The 26,200-nt window shown below is 43.1% G+C and overlaps 1 protein-coding gene across 2 annotated transcripts in view; it reads right to left on the bottom strand.

The window, feature by feature from the left end:
* Positions 1–26,200, bottom strand: part of ddo (D-aspartate oxidase) — a 69,646-nt gene that overhangs the window by 20,480 nt on the left and 22,966 nt on the right. For both annotated transcript variants that reach the window (XM_041188447.1, XM_041188446.1), the window contains exon 4: positions 8,463–8,639. In XM_041188447.1, the coding sequence (XP_041044381.1) occupies positions 8,463–8,639 (177 nt within the window). The remainder of the gene's footprint in view (positions 1–8,462; positions 8,640–26,200) is intronic.

Below are 26,200 nucleotides of genomic sequence, written 5' to 3'. Positions count from 1 at the left end.
TATTCTTCTGGGAAATGATTCTGCTACCTCCATCTGATCTGGCCAACTGGCTACTCACATTATGTGCCTCAGTACCTTCTTCAGTGGCTTAGCAAGCTACTCAATTGTCAGTGCACTAGGAATGGGCAGCACTTGAGTCATTGCCAATGTGATCCACATCCCAAGAACAATTTCATTGAAGTCCCTTGCCTCTTTGAGGGGATCAAGAGCCAGTTTTAACTTAAAAGCTAACAACACTCCAAATTACAGGAGCATTTACGGCAGGCAGAAATATTGATTATAATTTTTCAATAAATAGTCAAAGAACAAATTACAAAAGCAAAGTACTGGAGATGCTGGAAGTCTGAAATAAAAACTGGAAATGCTGGAAACACCTAGCTAGTCAGGCAGTAACTGCAGAGTGAAAAAGAACACAGTTAACATTTCAGTTTCATCAGGGTTGGGAAAAATTATAAACGTATTAGGTTTTAAGCAAGTGAAAGTGGGGCGGGTTGTAAAAAGAACCAAGGGGAAGATCTCTGATAGGGTGGAAGACAGGAGAGATTAAAGGGTAAAAGAATTGGTAGTGCACGGACAAAGGGAATGGTAATGGGACAAGTAAAGAATCAAAAAATGTGTCCAGAGAAGTGTGAATAGCAATATGATGAACATCTGCCATCCAAAAGTAAAAATAATAGAAAAATGACAGAAAAACCAAAACCTGCAAAGGGAAAGGAAACAAAATGGAGGCAGAGGTTACGATCTGAAATTGTTGAACTCATAGTTGAGTCTGAATTGCTGTAAAGTGCCTAATCGAAAGATAACGTGCTGTTTATCAAGCTTGCATTGAGCTTCACTGGATCACTGCAGGAGGCCAAGAGCACAGAATTCCACTTGACAGCAAGATTGAGAAATGTTTAAAGTGACAGGCGACTGGAAGCTTGGGGCACGCTTGCAGATTGAACAGGGATGTTCTGCAAAGCCATCACCCAATCTGCATTTGGTCTCCCCAGTGTAGAAGAGGCCACGCCATAAGCAGCGAATACAATGTGCTAAATTGAAAGAAGTACAAGTAAATCATGGCTTCATTTGGAAGGAGTGTTTGGGGCCTTGACTGGTGAGGAGGGAGGAGGTAGAAGGGCAGGTGTTGCATCTCTTGCGCTTGCATGGAAAGGTGCTGTGGAAAAGAGATGGGTTGTTCGGGGTGATAGAGGAATGGACCAGGATGATATGGCGGGACCAGAACCTTCAGGGCACTGGATGGAGAGGACAGAGGAAAGGTGGTGGCATCATGCTGGGAATGGTGAAAGATGTTCTGTTGAATATGGAGGCAGGCAGGGTGGAAAGGTGTGGGAAATGGTCAGACATAGTCAAGAGTCCTGCAACTATTGTGAGGGCTGTGAGGGGTGAGGGAGGTTGGAGGGGGAAGGAAGGGAGTCCTCAGCTAAGGAAAAACGAAGATGTCTCAGGAGCCCTGGAATGGAACGTTGCATCGTTGGAACAGATGCGACGGAAACTGGGAGATTGGAATGGAGTCCTTACAAGAAGTAATGCATGAAGAAGCATAGTCGAGGTAGCTGAGGGAGTCAGTGGGCTTATAGTGAATATTAGCCTTGCCCCAGAAATGGAAGGCTAAAAAGTTGAAGAAGGAAAGAGTCTGAGGTGGACCAGGTGAAGGTAAGAGCACAGTCAAAACTGGAAGCAAAGTTGATTAAATTTTTGAGTTGAGGCCGAGAGCAGAAAATGGCACTGATTCAATCATCAATGCACCAGGGAAAAAAGTGAGAGAGGAGGCATGAGGAGGACTGGAACAAGGAATGTATCACATACCCCACAAAAAAGCAGGCACAGCCAGGACCCATTAACCCATTTGAGACCAGGTTTTCATCTTCAAAACAGGTAGCTCAATTTTTTTTTCTTTCATTCAGGGGATGTAGGCTTCCCTGGCTAGGCCAGCATTTATTGCCCATCCCTAACTGACCTTGAGAAGGTGGTGGTGAGCTGCTTTCTTGAACCGCTGCAGTCCATGCGGTGTAGGAATGCCAATAGTGTTGTTAGGGAAGGAGTTCCAGGGGTTTGACCAGCGACAGTGAAGGAATGGAGATATATTTCCAAGTGGGGATGGTTTGTGGCTTGGAGGGGAACTTGCAGGTGGTGGTGTTCCCATACATCAGCTGCCCTTGTCTTTCTAGGTGATAGAGGTCATCGGCTTGGAAGACAGTGTCGAAGACGCCTTGGTAAGTTGCTGCAATGCCTCTTGCATATGGTACATATTGCTGCCACTGTGTGACGACGGTGGTGGGAGCAAATGTTTGTGGATGGGGTGCCAATCAGATGGGCTGCTTTGTCCTGGATGGTGTGGTCCTTCTCGAGTGTTATTGGAGCTGCACTCACCCAAGCAAGTGGAGAGTATTCCATCATCACTCCTGGCTTGTGCCTTATAAATGGTGGACAGGTTCTGGGTAGTCAGGAAGTGAGTCTCTCTCTGTAGTATTCCCAGTCTCTGACCTGCTCTCGTAGCCACAATATTTATTTGGCCAGTCCAGTTCAGTTTCTGGTCAATAGTAACTCCCAGAATGTTGACAGCGATCACTTACAGAATCACAGAATCGGGAAATTTCTAAACTCAGCAGACCCGCTTCATAGAAAATGCCCCATCAGACCCAATTTCACTCCAAGGTGTGGGATAGGGCTGGGCCCACTGCCCTGGAAGCAGGGGCAGCCGAGTGCCCGGGTGGACTTCGTCCAATAGTTTGCTTATATTTTAAGCCCTCACCCCTCATCGCCCCTCACCCCCCCCTCACCCCCACCCTCCATCTATGCCAACCCATTCCCCACCCACTCCCAATGGCCCCTCATATTCTCCATGCCAACTCAGCCATGCTTCATGAGGCTCCCATAAAAGGGCGTGAGTTTGCTGACACAGATGAAGAGAAGATTGGCAGGTTTATGATTTTATAATAAGCTATTTTTCCTGTGATCTCTTTTAACAGTGGCTCAATGTTTATATGCACAAGATAGAGGTGTCAAGTGCTTATAGCTTCTGTTATTGATACTTTAAAGGTCTGGCTGATTGACACTTTTATAGCATTGCAGCAACAGCAGTTTTATTTTTTAAAAATTATGAATGGTTGTTTTTTAAGCTTTTCCACAAGCCATTGTTACTATAAGGTTCATTGATACAGAGTGTCCTCTGATCTTCCATTTCTAGTTACAATCTTGTGCTAAAGATCATTCATGAGTTGCTCTCAACATATAACCACTCACTAAATGCATTGATTCCATGGTTTTTTTCTTAACTGGTGCAGCTGAGAAAACTTTTTAAATTAAAAGCACTTAAAAAGTAACCAAATTATATGAACTTCAGGTGCAGTGTCAGGCACACGGATACTCACATGGGGGCACTGACTGTAATCAAGTGTCCACTAACATTACTGTCCCTGCTGTTCCCCAAAAGCTCAGTTACCAAAGTGGTACAACACATGCGTTCTTCAAACTGGCACTGACATTTCATAGCAACACTTAAAAACCATTCAACCAATTTTAGAATTACTAACCAGATAATTATAAACCTTATCAAAGAGTAATAAATTATCATGCGTTGATATTGACTTGGATGTGCTGCTAAGCGGCGAGTCTTTTACAAAGAAACATGATTTACCCTGACCTCCCATCATATGCAATCTAGCTTTCCTGGTCTTGTACACAAGTAGCATGGCAGATTGATTTTGCATTAAAGATGGCAACATTTCAATGTAGTCAACAACAAATATCAAAGTAAATGAAAAATGGTACATCGATTTGTAAGGGTAATATATACCCTTTACAATTTGACTTGCAAAGTTATAATGAGCTTCCACAGTACTGTACTATATCATAAGGTACACTGAAGTTATCAATGTCAGGCAACAATGAACGAAAATGTCTAGTTAATTGTAAAGTTTATCACAGTAGTGACTTAACATGAACATAGGAGGCATTACAGATTTAATCTCCCCGAAGGATTATCCGAAATTTAAGATATTTAACCTAATAATGTTCCAGTTTGCTGAGCTCATTGAATTTCTGTCCCATATTATGCTCAAAGGTTTGCCTCTGCTTATTCATTGTGGAATGTTTACCCTGAATGTACATCATTCATCCTGCCACCAAAACTCCAGAAGAGAAATACAGTAAAAAGAAAAGACTTGCATTAATATAGTGTCTTTCACAAGCATCAGGTGCATTGTTGAAAAAAAGAGACATGTCTGAGCTCTTCGCCTTGCATTCATTAGGGCACTCGCAAGCATACCAATATAAGGGAAAAACAAAAGAAAGTGCTGATTGGTTGGCAATTGGTGTTGCCATGGAGAATACACCTGTTGATGGTGACTGACAGTTAACTGCTAAACATTGTTTGAAATTTAAATGGGGCAGCTTGACCCTGATTGGTCAAGGCATTGCCCTGAGGGATGATTCAGCGAATGGCTGTCACTTATTTTGTTTAGTTAAAACAGGCACAATGTATGTACATGTTCTTTCTGTCTGCAAAGAACAGGGGCCTGTGTATTAATATATGTAGCTTCCAGCACACGCAAATGCATCACACTGCGAGTTTGACTGACAATCTTAAATTGGTTGTCAGCATAACTCTTAGCACACTAAGGATATTGACCAGTGAAGGTAGGCTTGTGATAGGCCTTGGTAGAGAGTCCCCTGGCAGGTTTCTCAACTAGTACATCAAGGAAGGGGAGTTCATTTGATTGTTCCATTTCATAGATGAATTTGAGCACAGGATGTAGCCCATTAAGACATGTAACATTGTTACATGCAGCTGCAGATTTAAGTATATGATATATATGAAAAGGTTCGTCCTCACGGTTTGCTATGTCTGCGTATGTATGGGCTGGCCAAGACACAGATGTGATGTCCCTCTACGCCCCATCTTATCTATGACTGGTTCTGCACAACATGAATTGGCCAAATGGTTGGGCAAATTGTTACAACCAGTTTTGGCCAAATTTTCCCCACACGGGGTGAAGGACTCCTTCACATTTGCAAAGGCCATACATGAGTTGCATACTGATAACAATGCTGTATCCATGTGCTCATTTGACATTGCTAACCTTATTATCAATGTTCCACTTAAGGAACCCATAGATGTTTGTGCTGCAACGACCATTGTGTGAATCAATATTTATTGAGCTTATGAACTAGGCAACTCACGCAGTTGAGTTCAGCTTTAATGACACCATGTATGTCCAAATAGATGGTATTGCCATGGGATCTCCTCTAGGCCCAGCACTCGCAAACATCTTTGCTGGGTTCAATGAGAAATATGTCTTCGATAGAATGACACCTAACCTCCTACCTCTCACAAATTTCAGATATGTGAATGATAAATTTGCTATATCTAAATCCGCAGCTGCATGTAAGAATTTTCTTACCTGTCTTAATGGGCTCCATCCTGCACTCAAATTCACCTTTCAAATGGAGCAGTCAAATGAACTCTCCTTCCTTGATGTACTGGTTGAGTAATCTGCCAGGGGGTTCTCTACCATGGTCTACTGCAAGCCTACCTTCACTATCAATATACGTGTTGGGATTCTTATAATTCCACATGCTATAAGATTGGTCTTATCGACAACCATGTAAATAGGGCCTGAGCCATTTAGTCACCATGAAAGCTTGATGCTGAAATAGGCACATTAAAGGCATCCTGCGGGATAATGGCTACCCTGATCAGATAATTTTGTGCTGTATAACATGCAAGCTCAAGACCGGGCCTAAGGCCATCACTTTCAGCCCTGAAAAGTTCCCAGTCTACCTCACATTACCCTGAAAGGACAAGGTATCTCAAAGTTTGAGCAACAGGTGAAGCTAGCTGTTTCACGCTGCTACTATGCAGTAGCAGCACGAATGGTATTCGACACGAACAGGATGCTGCCGTCAAGCCAAAAAGACATTCTACCTATCACACAAATGAGTAATGTGGTATATGAATTTCAGTGTCAGTGTGATGCTAGGTATGTAGACCATATGTCCCAAAGACTGTCGGATCATATCAAACAGATTGTCCCAGCTACTGTTCGCAATGGGCAGGGTACAGGCTGCAATCAACCAGCTCGTGCTTGCAAAACCCAAAACACAGAGTCCAACATTAGATGTGATTCCGTGATTGGACAACATTTGCTAAATAATCTTCAGTGTGCTAAGGATTATGCTGACAACCAATTTAAAATTGTCAGTCAGGTTCGCAGTATGGCGCATTTACGTATACTGGAAGCTACATATGTTAATACAGAGCCCTGTTCTTTGCAGACAGAAATAACATGTGCATACATTGTTCCTGTTCCAGCTAAACAAAATAAATGACAGCCATTCACTGACTCATTCCTCAGTACAATACTTTGACCAATCAGGGTCAAGCTGCTTGGTTTAAATTTCAAACAATGCTTGGCAGTTAACTGTCAGGCACCATCAATGGTGCATTCATTCCCCATGGCAACGCCAATTGCTAACCAATCAGCACTCTCTTCAAATAGCATAAGTTGCTGTTTTCCCCTTATATTGGCATTCTTGCCAGTGTCCTGATGAGTGCAAGATGCAAAGCTTCGACATGTCTCTTTTTTCAGCATAACTCAAGTTCTGTACCACCAAATGACTATTTGTACAGCAGGCGTCTCAAGGCACTTTACAGTCAATGAAGTACTTTTGAAGTGAAATCACTACTGTAGTGTGGGAAATACCATAAGCCAATTTGTGCACAGCAACCTCCCACAAACAGCACAGTGATAATGACAGATAATCTGTTCTTTGCAAATTTCGATTAAGCGATCCATATTGAATATTGCTGAAAAGAGAGACATTTTGCCAAAGCTTTTCAAAATGTAGTCATCAGGAAAAATGCAAGAATGCCAAATTTCAAATCAATAAATTAGATATTCACAGCACTATTACCAACAACCAAGGGAAATGTTGTTTGATTCAATCAGCCTATCACTGGGGCATACAGCCTACATACCTGACATTGCACCAGCACTGAAATTCATACACAATGTTTTTCAATTGTGTAGTAGGCAGAACATTCTTTTGGACTGATGGCAGCGTCCTATTAGTGGAAAATACTACTTGCATTGCCACTCCACAGTAGCAGCATGAAACAGCTTGCTTAACCTGTTGAGAAATCAGTGAATAGTTCTCCATCACTGTCTACTGCAAGCCTTCACCATTCAACATAGGTACTGGGATTTGTATCGCTTCACGCGCCATAAGAGTGCTTATCAGAAATCTTGTAAATAGGGCCCGAGCCATTTTCTCAGCTTGCAAGCTTGACTACAGAAAGAGAGCACATCAAAGCTAGCCTGTGGGAAAATTACTATCCTGATCAGATCATTGTTTGCTGTATATCATTCAAACTCACAAAGGGGCCATAGATTCCACTTTTTGGACCTGAAAAGTGCCTGGTCCATCTCAAATTACCCTAGAAAGGCAAAGTATCTCAAAAATTTGAATAACAGGTTAAACAAGCCATTTCACATTACTACCATGCAGTAGAGATGCAAGTGATATTTTCCAATACTGTTTTGCCTACCACACAATTGAGCAATGTCATGTATGAATTTCAGTGCTGGTGCAATTCCAGGTACACAGGCAATACTTCCTAATGATTGGCTGATCAAATTAAACAGCATGTTCCTTCAGCTGACCATAATAGGCAGATTGCAGATAGTACTCATTCAGACCATGCTTGCAAAACCAAATGCAAAACATCTACTGTTAGATGTGATTCCATGATTGGGCAGCACTTGCTGAATAATCCTGACTGTGCTAATAACTACACTAACAATCAAGTTAAGATAATCAGTCAAGTTTGTAATGTGGCTTATTTATACCTGCTAGAAGTGACTTACATTCATACACAAGGCCCCGTTCTCTGTGAACAAAAGGAATATGTTCAAGCCTTGTGCCTTTTTTGAATTACCTGGAGGCATAGGGAGCCTATAGTTCCCCCTGCTTTCTCCATGGCAACACCTCAGCCAATTAGAGCCGACTTGCCAACCAATCAACACCCTTTTCTCCTGTAGTATAACTTGTCACCTTTTGGAATTTTTCATCCTTGTGTTTGTCCTGATGAGTGCAAGATGAAAGGTTTCAGCAACATGTCTCTCTTTTAAGCAATATTCAAGTTCTGTACTATCAAGCGACTGATTGATAAATATTGTCCAGGACACGAGGTATAACTCTCCTGCTCTTCTTCAAAACAGTGCCATGGAATCTTTTACATCCACCCAAGAAGGCAGAGAAGGCCTCAGTTTAACATCACATCTGAAATGCAGCATTTCCAACAGTCTTCCACTAGAGTATCAGCCTTAATTATTGTGCTCAAATCCTGCAGTGGGACTTGAACCTGGGACCTTATAGCTCAGAGGCAAGAGTGCAACCAACTGAACCACAGCTGATAAGGCAGAAGCATCTGCCCATATTAGGGTTGAAAGACTTACCGTTTCTCCAACCAAGGTAAGTAGTAGGTACATTCGCAAAGCAAAGTGGTGTACGTCCAGCCAAATGTGACCTGTGGAAACCTCTTCAGGTCACTGTCATTCATAATCCGAAATGCTAGCACACTGTCAGCCCAGAATGGGATACGTTCCTTAGGAGGCTCTTTAAATATCTCCCACCTGGAAAAGCAAAGAAAGAAAAAAAATCAGCCCGAACAATACTGTAATATTTTATTTATCTTGCTGTTCCTAAACCTCTCTACCTCTCTCTCTCCTCCTTTAAGGTATTCTCTAAAACCTACTTTTTTAGTTACTGGTACTAATATTTTGCTACGTGCCTTGGAGTCAAATTTGTCCAGTGAAGCATCCTGGGATATTTTACGAAGTGACTGGTCCTATCTAAATGCAAGTTGGTGTTGTATTGAAAGCCAAGATATGCCAAATTTAAAGAAGCCATTTAATGTCAAAGTTGTTGAAACTGAATAAATGTTCTAAGTGGTCTGCATTTCCCATTGCATTTCCCATTACATTTCCCATTACATTTCCCAGTATATTTCCCATTACATTTCCCATTGTATTTCCCATTACATTTCCCATTGCATTTCTCATTACATTTCATATTGCCAGCAATATTGCACCCAGTGATTTTTGGAAGGTTTTAAAGAAAAATAAATGCATGTAGTTCATTGAATCATAGAATGGTTACAGCACAGAATGATGCCATTCAGTCCACCATGTCAGTGCTGGCCCTCTGAAGGGACAATTCATGTGGTGCCCCTGCCCGGCTTTCCCTGTAGGCCTGCAAGTTTTTCCTTTTCAAATAATGATCCATTTCCCTTTTGGGTGCCTCAATTGAATCTGCCTCACCACACCCTTAGGCAGTGCATTCTAGATCCTAACCATTCACTATGTAAAAAATATTTTTTCTCATGTCGCCATTGCCTTTTATGCAACTACCTTAAATCTGTGTCCTCTTGTTCTCGATTCTTCCACAAGTGAGAACAGTTTCTCCCGATCTACTCTGTCTCGACCCCTCATGATTTTGAAAACCTCTTAACCTTCCCTTCGCCAAGAAAAACAGTCCCAACTTCTCCAATTTATCTTCATAACTGAAGTTCTTCATCTCTGGGATCACTTTTATGAATCTTTTCCGCACCTTCTCCAATGCCTTCCTGAAGTTCAGTGCCCAGAACTGGAAGCAATACTCTAGTCAATGCTGCACACCAGTGTTTATACAGGTTTAACATAATTTCCTTGCTCTATGCCCCTACTGGTGAAACCCAAGACACTGTATACTTTATTAACCGCTCTCTCAACCTGTACTGCAACCTTCAATGATTTAAAGACATATACAGTCAGGTCCTTCTGCTCCTGCACCCCTTTAGAATTGTACCTTTTATTTTCTATTGTCTCTGTGCATTCTTCCTACCAAAATTAAGATGATAAATTGTTTGCAGAGCCTAACACTTTACTAGGGGCGTAAGGGAGGGGTAACACCTCTCACAGCTGGGCTCACCAAACTCTTTGGACTGGCCCATCCTGTCATCTCACTCTCATCTGTGGCTCCAAGTAATTGTTAACATGACAGATGAAGAACATGACTTGCACATGAACTGAATTACAATGAGGGAGAGTTGCACATTGTCAGCCTCTCGGCAACACACTCTCCAGCTTTCTATACTGACAATGAGACAAATGTGTGGATTGCCAAAGTAAGTGTAGCCATCAGCAGAATTTGAACATCAACCTGGGAATGAAGAAGAGCAAGTCTGCCTACCAAACTGAAAGCCTGTTGAGCAAGAGACCTGCCCACTCTGCTCCACACATGCGAGACTTGACTGTGTACCAGTGTCAACACTTTCACTTCAGCTGCCTTCAGAAGTCTCTGAAGATCAAATAGCAGGAAAAAATGCCAGACACTGAGGTGCTCACCCAAGCTGGCATGCCAAGAATTCACAACATATAGAGACAGTCACAGCTGAGTTGGGCTGGCCATGTAGCCAAAGTGCTTGACATTCACTTACTGAAATGAATCTTCTACAGAGAGCTTGAGTCTGGGGTGCGCTCTCATGATGGTCGAAGGAAGCACTTAAAGGATAATCTGAAGGCTTCACTTAGGAGCTCTTATATCGACTTTGAGTCCTGGGAGAAGCTCGCCCAGGATCGCTGCACCCCGATGCAACCAAATAAAAAACATTGCGCCCTCATTCGAAAACAAACACATATCTGTTAAGGACAGGAGGGGGATAAATTTAAACAACCCTAATTTCTCCACTCGTTACCCATCAAGAAAGGTGTTTTCTGATTTTTGATTTCCCCCTTTATAAGTGTAGTATTTTCCCCAAACCTTTAGTTTTGGAGTTATTCAATCCTCTATTAATAACCCCACAGCAAACTAGGGATAGGGTAAAATAAGAGGTGTAAAAACGTGTGAAGGTGTTTCGCAGCATCCGCCCCTTTTTGCATTTATACAATAAAAGAGAAATAAGGAAAGTAAATGGTTCAGGGCAAAGACCGCAATAAAAATAAGAATTATGGTTCCACGTGAGTCTAGAGTCCAGAATCAATTTCCAAGGAAGGTTCTTTCACGTGGCTCTGTCTGGCAAAATTCCTGGTCTTGGTCCTAGGAATTCGGTTGCAGGCCAAGTCTGTTGAAGATGCAGCAAAATATTCTTGTATCCTGGGTATTAGTTCACTCTGAAGGCAAACTACAGGGTTTTTACTGGAAATCAGACTTGGAGTGAAATGGAAGTCAAAGGCAGGCTGCTCGCCTGGAGTCCAGCTTTCTCTTCTGGGGTTAAACAGCAACGCAAGATAACTTTAAAAGCTGTATAATCAAAGGAACTCAAACAGCTCAAGTCTCAATCATGTGATAGGGCGATTTTAGGTCGAGCTATTAAGCTAACGAGGTCCCCTTGTTACAACTTATTGTGATTTGAGCAGGTAACTGTAGAACCAGTATCACAACTTTGGAGATGAGGATCCCAATAGCTCTGTCTTTGTCCAGCACTGGCTGGTGCAGACGCCTCATCCACTAGCCCTCTGTGTTGGCTTGTCTGGAATGTTTATACAATGCAAGAAGTGTTACTTTCCAGGAATTTGATGAGTTATCCTCAGAAGTTTCCAGAACTAACATTATGTGGTCAGCAGGGGCCATTTTATCAGTCCAGTCATTCATCCATTTTTAAAAATGTAATAAGTTTATAAAGTAGCCAGGATGATATATATATATATATATATATATTCCTTTCTATCTTCTGATCATGACAAATCAGAGGCAGAGAGAAAAGGCAAGCAGAGGAAATCCCAAACCAGCAACTTGTCCAAAACTCGATCGTCTAAGGCATTGTGTCTTATTTGCAGCAGAGCCTTTCGGGTACAGATCAGCCTTAGCAGTCACCTATGCCCCCTCCAGAACACTATCAAACACCCCAGATAATGAAATGGTCATCTTCACGGCAAAGGATGAACAAGACAGACAGAAACCCTTACTAAATCTGGCACATGAATCATAAGCTTTAAATAAATTCCCAAAAATTTCATGACTCGAGTAAATTGTGGGCATTGGCAATTCTACCACTGCATCCATAACAGAGTTGTCAGAAGGACTTCCGAAGAGCATAATGGTGGGCATCACTTCTCAACATTACCTGTGAAAGTATCAAAGATCAAACATACATCCAACAAAATCTGAGCATTTGACAAATGGAATTGGAACAGGAAAAGAAAATGCTCTACCAATTTATCACAACTTCCTGCAAATTATTGATCCCAAAAATTTTTGATTTCCCCAATCCTCCCATGCTGCTAGAGTCTCTAGAGTTAATACATTAATATATCCATGGATTATGAATGCATTGTGGCTGCTTAAGTCAATATGGGCACATGTTGACCACCCACTATAGTGTGTGCATGGCAGGTGTAATGCAGCTTTAGTTAGCTGTAATATGTTAGGTGGGGCAGGTTGCTGACAGACACCTCCATCAGCAGCAATGATAATTGCCCCCTTTCTAAGGTGGCTGACCATAAAAGGACCAAGGATCAATTTCCACAGTGTTACAGCCCAGCATCTCTGCTTGGTGAATCCTGATTGCATTCTTAGCTGACCTGTACACCAAATTTATTCAAACAACCAATTGAGGGGGTGAGCATTGGCGGGGGTGTAGAGCGGAGGGGGGTGGTTGGGGAGGGGAGGCGGTGGTGAGCATTGTCTGGAGGAGGAGTGAGCATTGGAGGGGGTGCGCAGGGGGAATGGGTGAGCATTGTCAGGGGTACGGTGTGGCATGAGCATTGTCACGAGGGGTGTTGTGGGGTGTCAGTATTGTCAGGAAGGAGGTTAAGGTGAAGGGGGGGGCGTGAGCATTGTCAGGGGTGCAGGGAAGTGAGCATTGTCTGGGATGTGGGGTTGCATTTTAGGCCTTCCCAATACAGCCCCCGCTGTTAATCATTGTCATACACCCAAGTTTAACAGCAGGAGACATTGGAGGTAAATATCTGAGTAAGTATAGGGCATCAAGCCCAAGGGGTAAATGATACAGCCCACCACCAGTGTATTTGAGTACGGGGGTGGTGGCAGAGGGGCATGTAAGATAAAGTGGGTTGCCAACCGACTGCCTTCCTGCCCACCCCTGAACTGTCCCAGAACTGTGGATCAGAATTCTGGCAAAGACTTTGCCGGCAAAGCATTCGGGAGGGTTGAGATTCCTCTATGATTATTGCCGAATTGGTGAGTTCCTTTCTGTTTGCACAGGTGGACAGTGGGGGCGGGGGTACTGGGTAATCTGAAATCCGGAGTCCGAAATCCGCACCCAAGTCTCCGACACTAAGGTCAGTGCCAGGGATATTCTCGGAGTGGCCCGGGGCAGCGTAACTCTGCCCATCAGAATTTTAAACTTCCCAGGTAATTACCATACATGTGCTCAGGTTGGGACTTCCTCAGGGTTCCAGCATGCAACAGCAGTGAATGTATCAACATGCACTACTGTTGCCATCAGAAGATCTGGACCCCTGTCACCACCGCTCGCCCCAAAGATACTGCCTGAATTGCAGAGTATTTCTGACATTTTCTGTTTCTATTTATACTGCTGGCTACCAGTACTAAATAAGGCCATTCAGTCCAACTGGACCAACTCCTGTCATCCTATCAATATAACCCTTTATTCCTTTATTTCTCAAGTGCTTACCTAGCTTCTATCAATGCTATTTGCCTCAATCACTCCAATAAGATCCATATATTCTCTCTTGTTTACTTACTGTCTTACATGCTGAGTCCAGATGTCAGAATGTTTATTTACTGTAGATTAATTAGAGTTTATTAAATAGCAGGAAGTGGCTGAGTTACTGCAATGCTCAGAATGCTAAGGTAATGAAATTGACTGGTCTTCCATTTTCATGAAATTTAGGGCAGAATTTTACATTCGGTGTGCGGGCGTGTGCCCAACACGCCAGAGCGTAAAATGATGCACAATGACGTCAGGCATGCATCCTGACATCATCGCAAACTCGCGCAATATTTTGTTCGGCAGCCACATCATTAAAAGGCTTATTAAGGCCATTAACTAGGTAATTAAGGTGAATTTTACGCTGCCCGTCCAACCTTACGGTTAGTGGGCAGGCGAAAAGGCCAAGCGACCTTTACGTTTTTTAGGAAACCACATCCACGAGCGGGATGAGGTTTCCTAAAGCTAATGCTGATGAAATAAAAACTTTATTTTGAAAATAAAAACATGTCCCATCTCATGTAACACAGTCACATGAGGGGACATGTTTCATTAAACTTTTCACGTTTTTATTTATTTTTTTAAAAAGCGCTTCAATCTTTGAGATTGAAGCGCTTTTTCGTACGCGTGCGCAAACCACGCTAGGCCCTTCTCCCCCTGCCCGCACAGGTAGCGCTGAAACGGCTCGTGATCCACGCAGGGCGGGCCGTAATTGGCACACTGTGTGAAATCGTGGTGCGGAGCCAGTTGCGGAGGGCAGCCGGCTCTGCGATCGCCCCTGCCCACTCCCATCGAGCCCATCCAACAAGTGGAAAATCCTGGCCTTAATCTAGGTGGGGTTTCATTATAATTACAACCAACAAACAGATTTCTTGCAACCCACAGTCAAATGGAGATCAGATTTGATTGAAATAGTATTTGATAAATAAGTGAACCAGTACTAACACTGCTGTCTCAGCTTAAAGATTTTTAGCACAATTTTGGATGTTGCATCATATTTGTTTCCATAGTTTTCCTTTAGGAGATACTATTTGGTCTGGTTACACTTTATTAAAAAGATTAATCAAACCATTATTTGCTTTCCTGAGGCACAAACAAAGCAACAAACATGAGAAACAGTCTCATCCCTTGTATCTGTGTCATGACCTTGAACGTGCAACTCTCAGTGTTCTAGCATCAAGTTATACACTAGTTGGTAGACTTTTCTTCTCTTCTCCATCATTGTCTTCTAAAGTTGGGTTGGCACACTCCAGGCCAGATTTTAAAAAAATTTGTTCTGAGGATTATGCTAACAAGGCTGTGTTGGTACACACCCCTTGTTGCCATGGAAACATAGGGTGAGACCTTCTTGAACTACTGCAATCCTTCTAGAAACTGTGCTCCATAATGGTGTAAGGCAGGAAATTTCAGGATTTTGATCCAGTCACTCTGAAGGAACAATGCTGTAAGACCATGTAAGGACACAGCTCTTGTCCTTCTTGGTGGTCGAGGTAGCAGTGGAGAGATATGCTGTGAAATCCATCTCAAGTTTCTGGATGTGTATCCTGTGCCACTAATGAAGGGTGTGTATGCTGAGTCCACTGGTTGGAGCACCAATTAAACAGACTGCTCTGTCCTGGATGTTCTTGTCTTGAATCCTTTCTTACTGCTGAGTTTTTAATACACACCATTATTCACTCTCGTGGGCTCTCATCTTCTCCATCAGTTTCTCTCATTACCAATGGTAAGAGTGTTATGATCCCCGTACAGACCATTAACGTTTAAAGAGCAATTCAAACTCCCAGTTATTAATTAAAACAACTACACCTCAAGATTTCATGTTTTAAACAAAAAAAAACTTTATTGTACAAAAATGAAACAAAGCAAACTCTACTAGCTTAACGCTATATTGCATAACCACTTAAGTTTTAAATGCCATTCTACTTTTTACTTCCACTCAAGAGTCCTCCCATATATTAGAGGATCTTAGGCTTCAATCACTTCTTCTAGGACCAAATCAAGGTATGCCACAGCTCTTGGGAATTCATTCTGGTTTCTCCTCAGTGTTCTAATTCTTCTCTGAAGTGTGTGATTTCATGGGGATCCTTCTACCAACAACTGGCTAAGCAACCATCCAATTCACCTTCAAGACCTCATGATTATAAATCTCTCAGCTCAAGGTTGGGTTTCACTTACAGACTTGCTTAGTGACTTTTAAAATCAGAAAACCCCTCATGTTTCTGACAGCCCTTTGCTATGGTTCCAGCTCCTGGCAGCCATTCCCTCTGCCTTCCCCAAATATCAGCCAAGCTGACTGCCTGTTTCCAAGCTGCTCAAGGGTTAGGTGCTTGTTTGTGTGAGAACACACAGGTTAATAACCCAAAACAAAAGAATACTTCCTTGCATAGCCTATTTCCATAACAACTTGGCATATCTGGAATGTTCTCAGCAGAAATATAATTAATTATCTTTTACCTTCAAAACAACCCTTTGATTCTGTGATCCATATGAATAATTTTTATCTCTAATTGAGATAATGGCTATCTCATCTGGCTCACTGGTTCCATCAAGAAACACCCTTGTTTACAAGTTACTTTTAGAGCTTCTTTGATCTGGCAAACCTACATGAATAATTTAAACCGACTCCATTTACATGACAACTTCAAAGTATTTTCTGAAAGATCTCGAGACAAATGGTCTCCTCCAGAGAGATTTAGATAGGCCATTACAATCCTATGTGTATATCCTGCAGGGTTATCACAGAAAAAGTGTGCTAGATGGGAATCAAGTGCCAAACTGAAAATAGTTTATTCAGATTTGACCATATATATAAATACATACAAAAATGATAACAGCAGCAAGACCTGGACAACATTCAGGCTTGGACCGTTAAGTGCCAGGCAATGACCATTTATAAAAAGAGAGAATCCATCCATCTCCCCTTGACATTCAATGATATGAACATCGCTGGATTCCTTGCTGTCAACATTCTGGGGGGTTAGCATTGACCAGAAACTAAACTGGACTAGCCAAATAAATACTGTGGCTATAAGAACAGGTCAGAGGCTGGGAATTCTGTAGTGAGTAACTCACCTTCTGACTCTCCCAAGCCATCTACAAGGTACAAGTCAGCAGCGTGATGGAATATTCTCCATTTGCCTGGATGAGTGCAGCTCCATCAACACTCAAAGCTCGACACCATCCAGGACAAAGCAGCCTGCTTGATTGCTCCCCCAGCCACCACCTTAAACTTTCACTCTCTCCACCACCCACACATAGTGGCAGCAGTGTGTACCATCTACAAGATGCACTGCAGAAACTCACTAAGGCTCCTTCAACAGCACCTTTCAAGCCCACAACCTCCACCGCCAAGAAGAACAAGGGCATCAGATGCATAGGAACGCCATTACCTCCAAGTTTTCCTCCCAAGCCACAGACCATCCTGATTTGAAATATGTTGCTGTTCCTTCACTGTCATTGGATCAAAGTTCTGGAAGTCCCTTCCTACATCATATGGACTGCAGCGGTGCAAGAAGGCGGCTCACCACCACCTTCTCAAGGGCAATTAGGGTTGGGCAATAAATGCTAGCCTAGCCAGTTACGCACACATCTCTTGAAAGAATGAAAAAAAATTAAGAGCCTTTGCCAAAACGCCATGCTTCACCAAATGCGGGAGCTCCTTTTCCAGCTTTTCATCATGGGTCTGTCTTTTTGGAGCTGAAATAAATATGTCACCTAAATAGCACACTACTCCCTGAATTCCTTGCAATACTTAGTTCATCATCCCTCTGAAAATTCCAGGGACTGAAGAAACACCAAATAGCAACCTATGAAACAGAAATAGGTCCATGTTTGTATTAATTGTCAAATATGGTTTAGACTCATCATCCAATTCAAGTTGCAGTTAAGTGCTTGTCTGATTTAACTTTGAAAAAATCTGGCCTCCTGACAACAGTGCGAACAGATCCTCCGTATTTGCCAAAGTATTGGGTGGATTATCAATTTCAGTACTTCATTTACTGTACCTTATTGTTACCACATATTCTTACACAACATCTGGGCTTGGTACTACCACCATGGGAGTAGCCCAATTACTCTGGTCTAATGTTCTCAGTCTCAAATCTTTTCAACTCTTGCTTTTGTTTCTCTCTTAGAGCATAGGGTATTGGATGAGGCCTGCAATAAACTGGTCCTGCTTTTCTCTGACGTTGAACTTACATCCTTGAATTGGTTTGCCAGTTTCACTAAATACCAGAGGGTCCTGGCAGTCATGTCGTCTTGCGTTGTGAACTTCACTTCTCTGCGCAAAAGCTCGTCTCAATTGAACTTAAGTGCTGTTAACTCATTTCTTCCTAACAAGGCTGGTTTTTCACCCTTCACCACAATGATAGGCCATTTTTAGACATTGCCCCTTGTATGTGACTGGAACCGACACACTTCCCATCATAGGAATGTTCTTTCCCCCATAACTTTATAGTTTTATGCAGGACTTCTCCAGTTGACGTTGTCTCAACTTTTCACGGTATAGTGATTCAGGAATCATGCTAACTGATGCACCCGTGTTGAGCTCCATGTTTACCAGAGCTCCATCCAACGCTACTTGGGCCATGATACCCTGCGAATTTCCACTGGACATCTTGGATGTCAGATCCTATGGGTCCCAACCAATCCCTCATGGACCTGGTGCTATTCGACCAACCGTATGCAGTGACTGCTGTTTCCTCCAGCCAGGTTCTTCTGTATTTACATTCCTTCAACATGCCTTGGCAAGGTGATCTTTCTTCTTGCAGCTGCCTTCACAAATGGAAAATTCTGTTCCCAATTTCAACCTAAGCACTGATTACAGGACTTTTTAGTACCTCTGCTCCTACTAATTACTGCTGTTAGGGCTTTCTGCTTACTCACTGCAGCTTATTTACTTCAATGAGATCAGAATCCCCTCCAACTGGTCCTTATGAAATATGAAAAACCCCAAAACACCCAGACGCAAGTACTATAAATAAAAGCCAAACCTCAACACAAAACATGGAGACAGGCTATACTGTAAAGGGTTAATTTCAAATATACCAACATCGCAAAAGAACGGACACAATTAAAGGACTAGAAATGGGGACATTATCACAACAATAGTACAAGATAACTGCCATAATGTAACCCAATTAAGAAATTGAGGAGGCCATTGTTACAACCAAATGGCCCCAGACAACAGCCATCACACATCAGCATTCGCTGCAGTCAAGGAAGGAGAGGAACTTGGTGGAGTCCATCATTTTTAGTTGTGGAAATAACATCAGCACTGAGTGAGTCTGTCTGGATCAGGGCAAAGGATTGAAAGGTGCTGAGCACTGACCATCCAGCAGAATGGCCTCAGGAAATGTGTTTATGATATTCCAATAAGAATCATCATAAAAAGGGCAAGATAGAAGGGTTTGGACTGCAGTCAAGAAGAAGCGTCAGGAATGGTTAACCTGGCTCGCGAACCTAAAATTCACACCAGAAAGGACCAACACGCAGGAGGATTGCAAGTTATCAGCCAAATCCAAGGGGTATCAGGACTTAAGTGTAACAACCAAATCCTGGGTGAGGGGGTTGAATTTGCATTGAGGAAGGTTTGGGGCAGAAACGTGGGGTTTTGCCTGTGGTTTTTCAGTAAAGGTTTTCAAATAGGTCATGTTGACTTTGTGTTTTTGGGTGGAAGCCAAGGTTAAATCGTGGAGGGATTTAAATCGGACTAACCAGCTGAGGTGTTGTGTGGTGCCATTTAAACTAGTTTAGGGGTCTTTGTATTAGGAAGTTAGGAGGGTTTTTTAAAAATAAACAAGTTTGTGGTTGAGCCAAATCCTGTGTCTGTGTGATTTTATCGTTTATAAAAGTCCTAAAGTCAAAAACCACCCGTAATGGAGAAAACATAGAAACATAGAAACTAGGAGCAGGAGTAGGTCATTTGGCCCTTCGAGCCTGCTCCGCCATTCATCATGTTCATGGCTGATCATCCAACTCAATAGCCTGCTCCTGCTTTCTCCCCATGTCCTTTGATCCCTTTCGCCACAAGAGCTATATCTAACTCTTTCTTGAAAACATACAATGTTTTGGCCTCAACTACTTTCTGTGGTAGCGAATTCCACAGGCTCAACACTCTCTGGGTGCAGAAATTTCTCCTCATCTCAGTCCTAAGTGGTCTACCCCATATTCTCAGACTGTGACCCTTGGTTCTGGATTCCCCCACCATCGCGAACATCCTTCCTGCATCTACCCTGTCTAGTCCTGTTAGAATTTTATAGGTTTCTGTGAGATCCCCCTCATTCTTCTGAATTCGAGCAAATATAATTCGAACCGATTCAATCTCTCCTCATATGTCAGTCCCGCCATCCCAGGAATCAGTCTGGTAAACCTTCGCTGCATTTCCTCTATAGCAAGAGCATCCTTCCTCAGGTAAGGAGACCAAAACTGCACACAATATTCCAGGTGTGGTCTCACCAAGGCCTTGTATAATTGCAGCGAGACATCCCTGCTCCTGTACTCGAACCGTCCGGCTATGAAGGCCAACATACCATTTGCCTTCTTTACCGCCTGCTGCACCTGCATGCTTACCTTCAGCGGCTGGTGTACAAGGACACCCAGATCTCGTTGCACATTCCCCTCTCTCAATTTATAGCCATTCAGATAATAATCTGCCTTCCTGTTTTTGCTACCAAAGTGGATAACCTCACATTTATCCACATTATACTGCATCTGCCATGCATTTTCCCACTCACTCAGCTTGTCCAAATCACACTGAAGCATCTCCGCATCCTCCTCACAGCTCACCCTCCCACCCAGCTTTGTGTGATCTGCAAATTTGGAGATATAACAAATGAGTGGGTTAGATCAAGAGTAGAAGTTCAGGAATCAAAAGGGCTGCTAATAACAGTTAGAGAGAGAGAGAGAAAGCCAAGTATGGACATTGGAAACAAAGCCTTGACCTGGCAACAACTGAAGGAGAAATTGAGGGTAAAAACAGAAGAGGAAGAAGAAAAATCGGACTGGTGGATAACATTGAGACTGTTATGACACAGCCGATGGTAAATGTGGAGCTGTTCAAATCCTAGAGGGAAACTTGAAACAACTGCCACAACTTGTTTTGCAATTTGTATAAATTTCAAGATGCATGCCTTGAATTCAGTAGTAATAAGATAACCAAGTCTTATAGTTTTACAAAACTAGATTAACATTTATTAATAAGAGAAATGATTTTAAATACATACATAGATCTACAAATTACTACTATGATAACTTCTAAATCGCCTAATCAATCAGTTACACTTTTGTTAAGGCAACAGTAAGACACATAGATTTTAAAAGACCCAGGCAAAGAAACATGATACCCTGAACAAGTCGAATTCTAAGTGAGTTTTCTTAACTTCAGTACTTTGAAGACAGCGACTTGAGGCATAGATGCTGAAGGCTTTTTCACACACTTGTAAGATCTTAAAATACCTTTTTTTACGCACAGCCTTTGCTCCTTTTGTACATATTTTCATCTTTGAATGCAAATACCCATTGTTTTACTATGTCTTTGGACTTTATCTTCCTGGTAATAAAACCTTCTCATAGCACTAAGTTTTACCAGTAATCTTTGGGAAAAATAAACACACCGGGCAGGTTTGTCCAGTCGGCAAGCAGGGGCGGGCCCCGCTTGCCGACGCGTAAAATGACGTGGGAATACATCGGGCATGCATCCCGATGTCACCCCGCGTCATTTAGATTTTCAGTTCGGCGGGCGCACAACCAAATCGGCTGCGTGCCCACCGAACTGCCACCAGTCTATTAAGGCCATTAAAAAAACTAATTAACCTGTTTGATGGACCTGCCCGTCCAACCTTAGGCCCCCATGCAGGCCTCGGAAAAAGCATGAAACTTCATCCACAGGCAGGATGAGGTTTCACGAGGGTTTTTAAAATTTTAACAAATGTTTCAATAAAAGTAATGGACATGTCCCAGCTCATGTGATAGTATCAGTGTCAGTGACAAGGAAATTTTTTTATTACCTGAAATTCAACTTTTACATCACAGCCAATCTCCCTGAGGCAGCACTTTGCCTCTGTGCTCTCTTTCACACGCATGCCCGAAAGAGCACACTCCTGCCTGAGAGAGTCACCCCCCCGCCCGGCCGCACAGGGAGCGCATAGCGCTTCCTGGAGGACAACACGCTGGGTGGACTTTAATTGGCCTGCCGACGTAAAATGGCAGTGCGCTCCCAAACGGGGACGCCAATCGGAGGGCCGCCCGCCCGAAAGGGGGAAAATGTTGGCCACTATTTCTAAACTTCACCTGGCTAGGTGACACATTTCACCCCTCCTTTGAAAACAATCTCGTCTGGTCTATTTAAAATTGTAAATATTCCTTTGACAACTATGTTTCTAAACTTCTACATGTTTATCTAATTAACACTTTAAACCAAACTTCCCCTCTTACATTAAAGCACCCAGACTAGCTGCCTCTAATTCAATTAAATCTTACACACACAGACACATATAGACACATCCCACTATTACTCTATTTTACAATAAATTCCAAAAATATTAAGAGAATTATTATATCTTCCTGACAGAGACGTGGACTGAGGGATGCTTGAAAAAAGACAGAAGAAACAAGACCATGGCAACGGCCCCACTAAGACTATGGTGAAAACAAATGCATGAACCAATGAATGAGCGAATAATATAGAGAAACTGCTCTCACTGGCAGGACGGTTGGTAATCACGAGACACAGATTTAAGATAATTGGCAATAAGTTCAGGGGAGGAAAGGAAAAAGCTTTTTTTTTAAACCAAGCAAGTTGTTACCATCTGGAATGCACCACCTGGAGACTGGTGGAAGCAGGTTCAATAATAACTTTCAAAAGGTTATTGGACAAAAATATGAAAAGAAGTAATCACAGAATCACACAGTGCAGAAGAGGTCCTTTGGCCCATCGAGACTGCGCCGACATGTGAGAAACACCTAACCTACCTACTTAATCTCATTTACCAGCACTTGGCCCATAGCCTTGAATGTTATGACACGCCAAGTGCTCATCCAGGTACTCTTTAAAGGATGTGAGGCAACCCGCCTCCACCACCCTCCCAGGCAGCGTATTCCAGACCATCACCACCCTCTGGGTAAAAAAGTTTTTCCTCACATCCCCCAAACCTCCTGCCCCTCACCTTGAATTTGTGTCCCCTCATGACTGACCCTTCAACTAAGGGGAACAGCTGCTCCCTATCCACCCTGTCCATGCCCCTCATAATTTTGTACGTCTCGAACAGGTCGCCCTTCAGTCTTCTCTGCTCCTACGAAAACAACCCAATTCTATCCAACCTCTCTTCATAACTTAAATGTTTCATCCCAGGCAACATCCTGGTGAATCTCCTCTGCACCCCCTCCAGTGCAATCACATCCTTCCTATAATGTGGCGACCAGAACTGCACACAGTACTCCAGCTGTGGCCTCACCAAGTTTCTATACAACTTCAACATGACCTCCCTACTTTTGTATTCTATGCCTCGACTGATAAAGGCAAGTGTCCCATATGCCTTTTTCACCAACTCATTTACATGCCTCTCCGCCTTCAGAGATCTATGGACACATACGCTAAGGTCTTTTTGTTCCTCAGAACTTCCTAGTGTCATGCCATTCATTGAATACTTCCTTGTCAAATTACTCCTTCCAAAGTGTATCATCTCACACTTATCAGGGTTAAATTCCATCTGCCACTTATCTGCCCATTTGACCATCCCATCTATATCTTCCTGTAACCCAAGACACTCAACCTCACTGTTAACCACCCGGCCAATCTTTGTATCATCCGCAAACTTACTAATCCTACCCCCCACATAGTCATCTATGTCATTTATATAAATGACGAATAATAGGGGACCCAGCACAGATCCCTGTGGTACGCCACTGGACATGGGCTTCCAGTCACTAAAGCATCCTTTTGTCATCACCCTCTGTCTCCTACAGCTAAGCCAACTTTGAAACCACCTTATCAAATTACCTTGTATACCATGTGCATTTGACTTCTTTATAAGTCTCCTATGTGGGACCTTGTCAAAGGCTTTGCTGAAATCCATATAAACTACATCAACTGCACTACCCTCATCTACACACCTGGTCACCTCCTCAAAAAATTCAATCAACTTTGTTAGGCATGACCTCCATCTGACAAAGCCATGCTGACTATCCCTGATCAAACCTTGCCTCTCCAATTGGAGATAGATTTTCTCCTTCGGAATTTTCTCCTACCACTGATGTGAGACTCACTGGTCTGTAGTTCCCTGGCATATCTCTACAACCCTTCTTAAATAGTGGAACCACATTAGCTGTTCTCCAGTCCTCTGGCACCTCCCCCGTGGCCAGAGAGGAATTAAAAATTTGCGTCAGAGCCCCTGCTATCTCCTCCCTTGCCTCCCTCAGCAGTCTGGGACACAAATCATCCGGACCTGGAGATTTGTCACTCCCTATATCAATTTGCTCAAGAACCTCACAGTCTCTCTCTCCCCGAGTTCCATACCTTTACCCTCATTCTCTTGGGTGAAGACGGATGTGAAGTATTCATTCAACACTCTACCGAGGTCCTCTTGCTCCACCCATAGATTGCCCCCTTATGGGCCCTACTCTTTCCCTGGTTATCCTCTTCCCAATGATATACTTATAGAATATCTTGGGATTTTCCCTACTTTTACCAGCCAGAGCTTTCTCATATCCCCTCTTTGCTCTCCTAATTGCTTTCTTAAGCTCCACCCTGCACTTCCTGTACTCCACTAATGCCTGCACTGAACTGCTCCCCCTGTACCTGCTAAACACCTCTCATTTCCTTCTCACCATATCCTGAATATCTCTGGCCATCCATGGTTCTCTGGGCTTGTTACTCCTTCCTATCATCCTAGAGGGAACATGTTGAGCCTGTACCCTCCCCATTTCCTTTTTGAACACCCCCAACTGCTCTTCTGCAGATTTCCCCACAAGTAACTGTTCCCAGTCTACCTTGGCCAGATCCTGCCTTATTTTACTAAAATCCGCTCTCCCCCAATCCAAAACGTTTTTTTACAACATGTCTATTTCTTTGTCCATAACAAGCTTAATTTGTACCATGTTGTGGTCACTATCACTAAAATGCTCCCCCACCACGACCTCAGTCACCTGTCCGGCTTCATTCCCCTGAATTAGGTCCAGTACTATGCCATCCCTTGTTGGACCCTCTACATATTGACCTAAAAAGTTCTTCTGTACACATTTCAAGATATCCACTCCATCCAAGCCCTTAACACTATGTCTATCCCAATTAATGTTGGGAAAGTTGAAATCACTTAATATAATTACCCTATTGTTATTGTTTTTACACACCTCCACAAATTGTGCACATATTTGCTCCTCAATTTCCCGCTGACTATCTGGGAGTCTATAATAAACACCTAAGCTCTACCCACAAAGCTTCATTCAATGACCCCTCCAAGATATCATCTCTCTTTACTGCAGTAACTGACTCCTTAACTAATAATGCAATGCCTCCTCCTCTTTTACCCCTTCTCCTGACTTGCCTGAAGATTCTATATCCCGGAATGTTGAGCTGCCAATCCTGCCCCTCCCTCAACCACATCTCAGTGGTGGCTACTATATCATAATTCCACGTGTCAATCCTCACCCTTAACTCATCCGTTTTGCCTGTAATACTCCTGGCATTAAAGTAGAGGCCATCCAGCCTTTCCTTACTCCTTTGAAACTTAATGCGGCTGTACTCCCTCTGACTTGATTGTTTTACTGTATTATGATGTGTCCCTAATCTGCTAACATTGTGTCCCCTCCCCCTGCCAAATTAGTTTAAACTCCTCCCAACAGCACTAGCAAACTCACCCACAAGGATGTTAGTCCCGCTCTGGTTCAGATGTAGACCGTCCCGATTGTACAGGTCCCACCTTCCCCAGAAATGGTTCCAGTGATCCAAGAATCTAAAACTCACCCTCCCTTCTCCTATTTCTATGCTCGCTAGCACATGGCACTGGGAATAATCCAGAGATTACAACCCAAGAAGTCCTGCTTTTTAGTCTACTGCTTAACTCCCTGAATTCTTGATGCTAGATCTCATCCCTCTTTCTACCTATGTCATTGGTACCAACATGTGCCATGACCTCTGCCTTATCACCCTCCCCCCTCAGGATGCCCTGCAGCCGTTCAGTGACATCCCGGACCCTGGCACCAGGGAGGCAACCATCCTGGAGTCACATTGACGGCCACAGTAGCACCTCTGTTCCCCTGACTAGAGAATCCCCTATTACTATTGCTCTTCCTCCCCTCCTGTACAGACAGGCTGCTTGTGGCGCCAGAAGCTTGGTTCTGTCTGCACTTCCTGGGGGAACCATCAGGCTCCAAAATGGAATACCAATTTGCGAGCGGGACCCCAGGGGACTCCTGAACTACTTGCCTGTTTCTCTTGGACTGCCTGGTGGTCACCCATTCCCTTCCTTACTCAAGTCCCTTCAGCTGCAGTGTGACCACCTCTCTAAATTTAGGAAGGCAAATGGA

This window comes from Carcharodon carcharias, chromosome 5 (assembly GCF_017639515.1).
Source record: "Carcharodon carcharias isolate sCarCar2 chromosome 5, sCarCar2.pri, whole genome shotgun sequence".
NCBI lineage: Eukaryota > Metazoa > Chordata > Chondrichthyes > Lamniformes > Lamnidae > Carcharodon > Carcharodon carcharias.
This window is presented reverse-complemented; position numbering and strand designations above follow the sequence as displayed.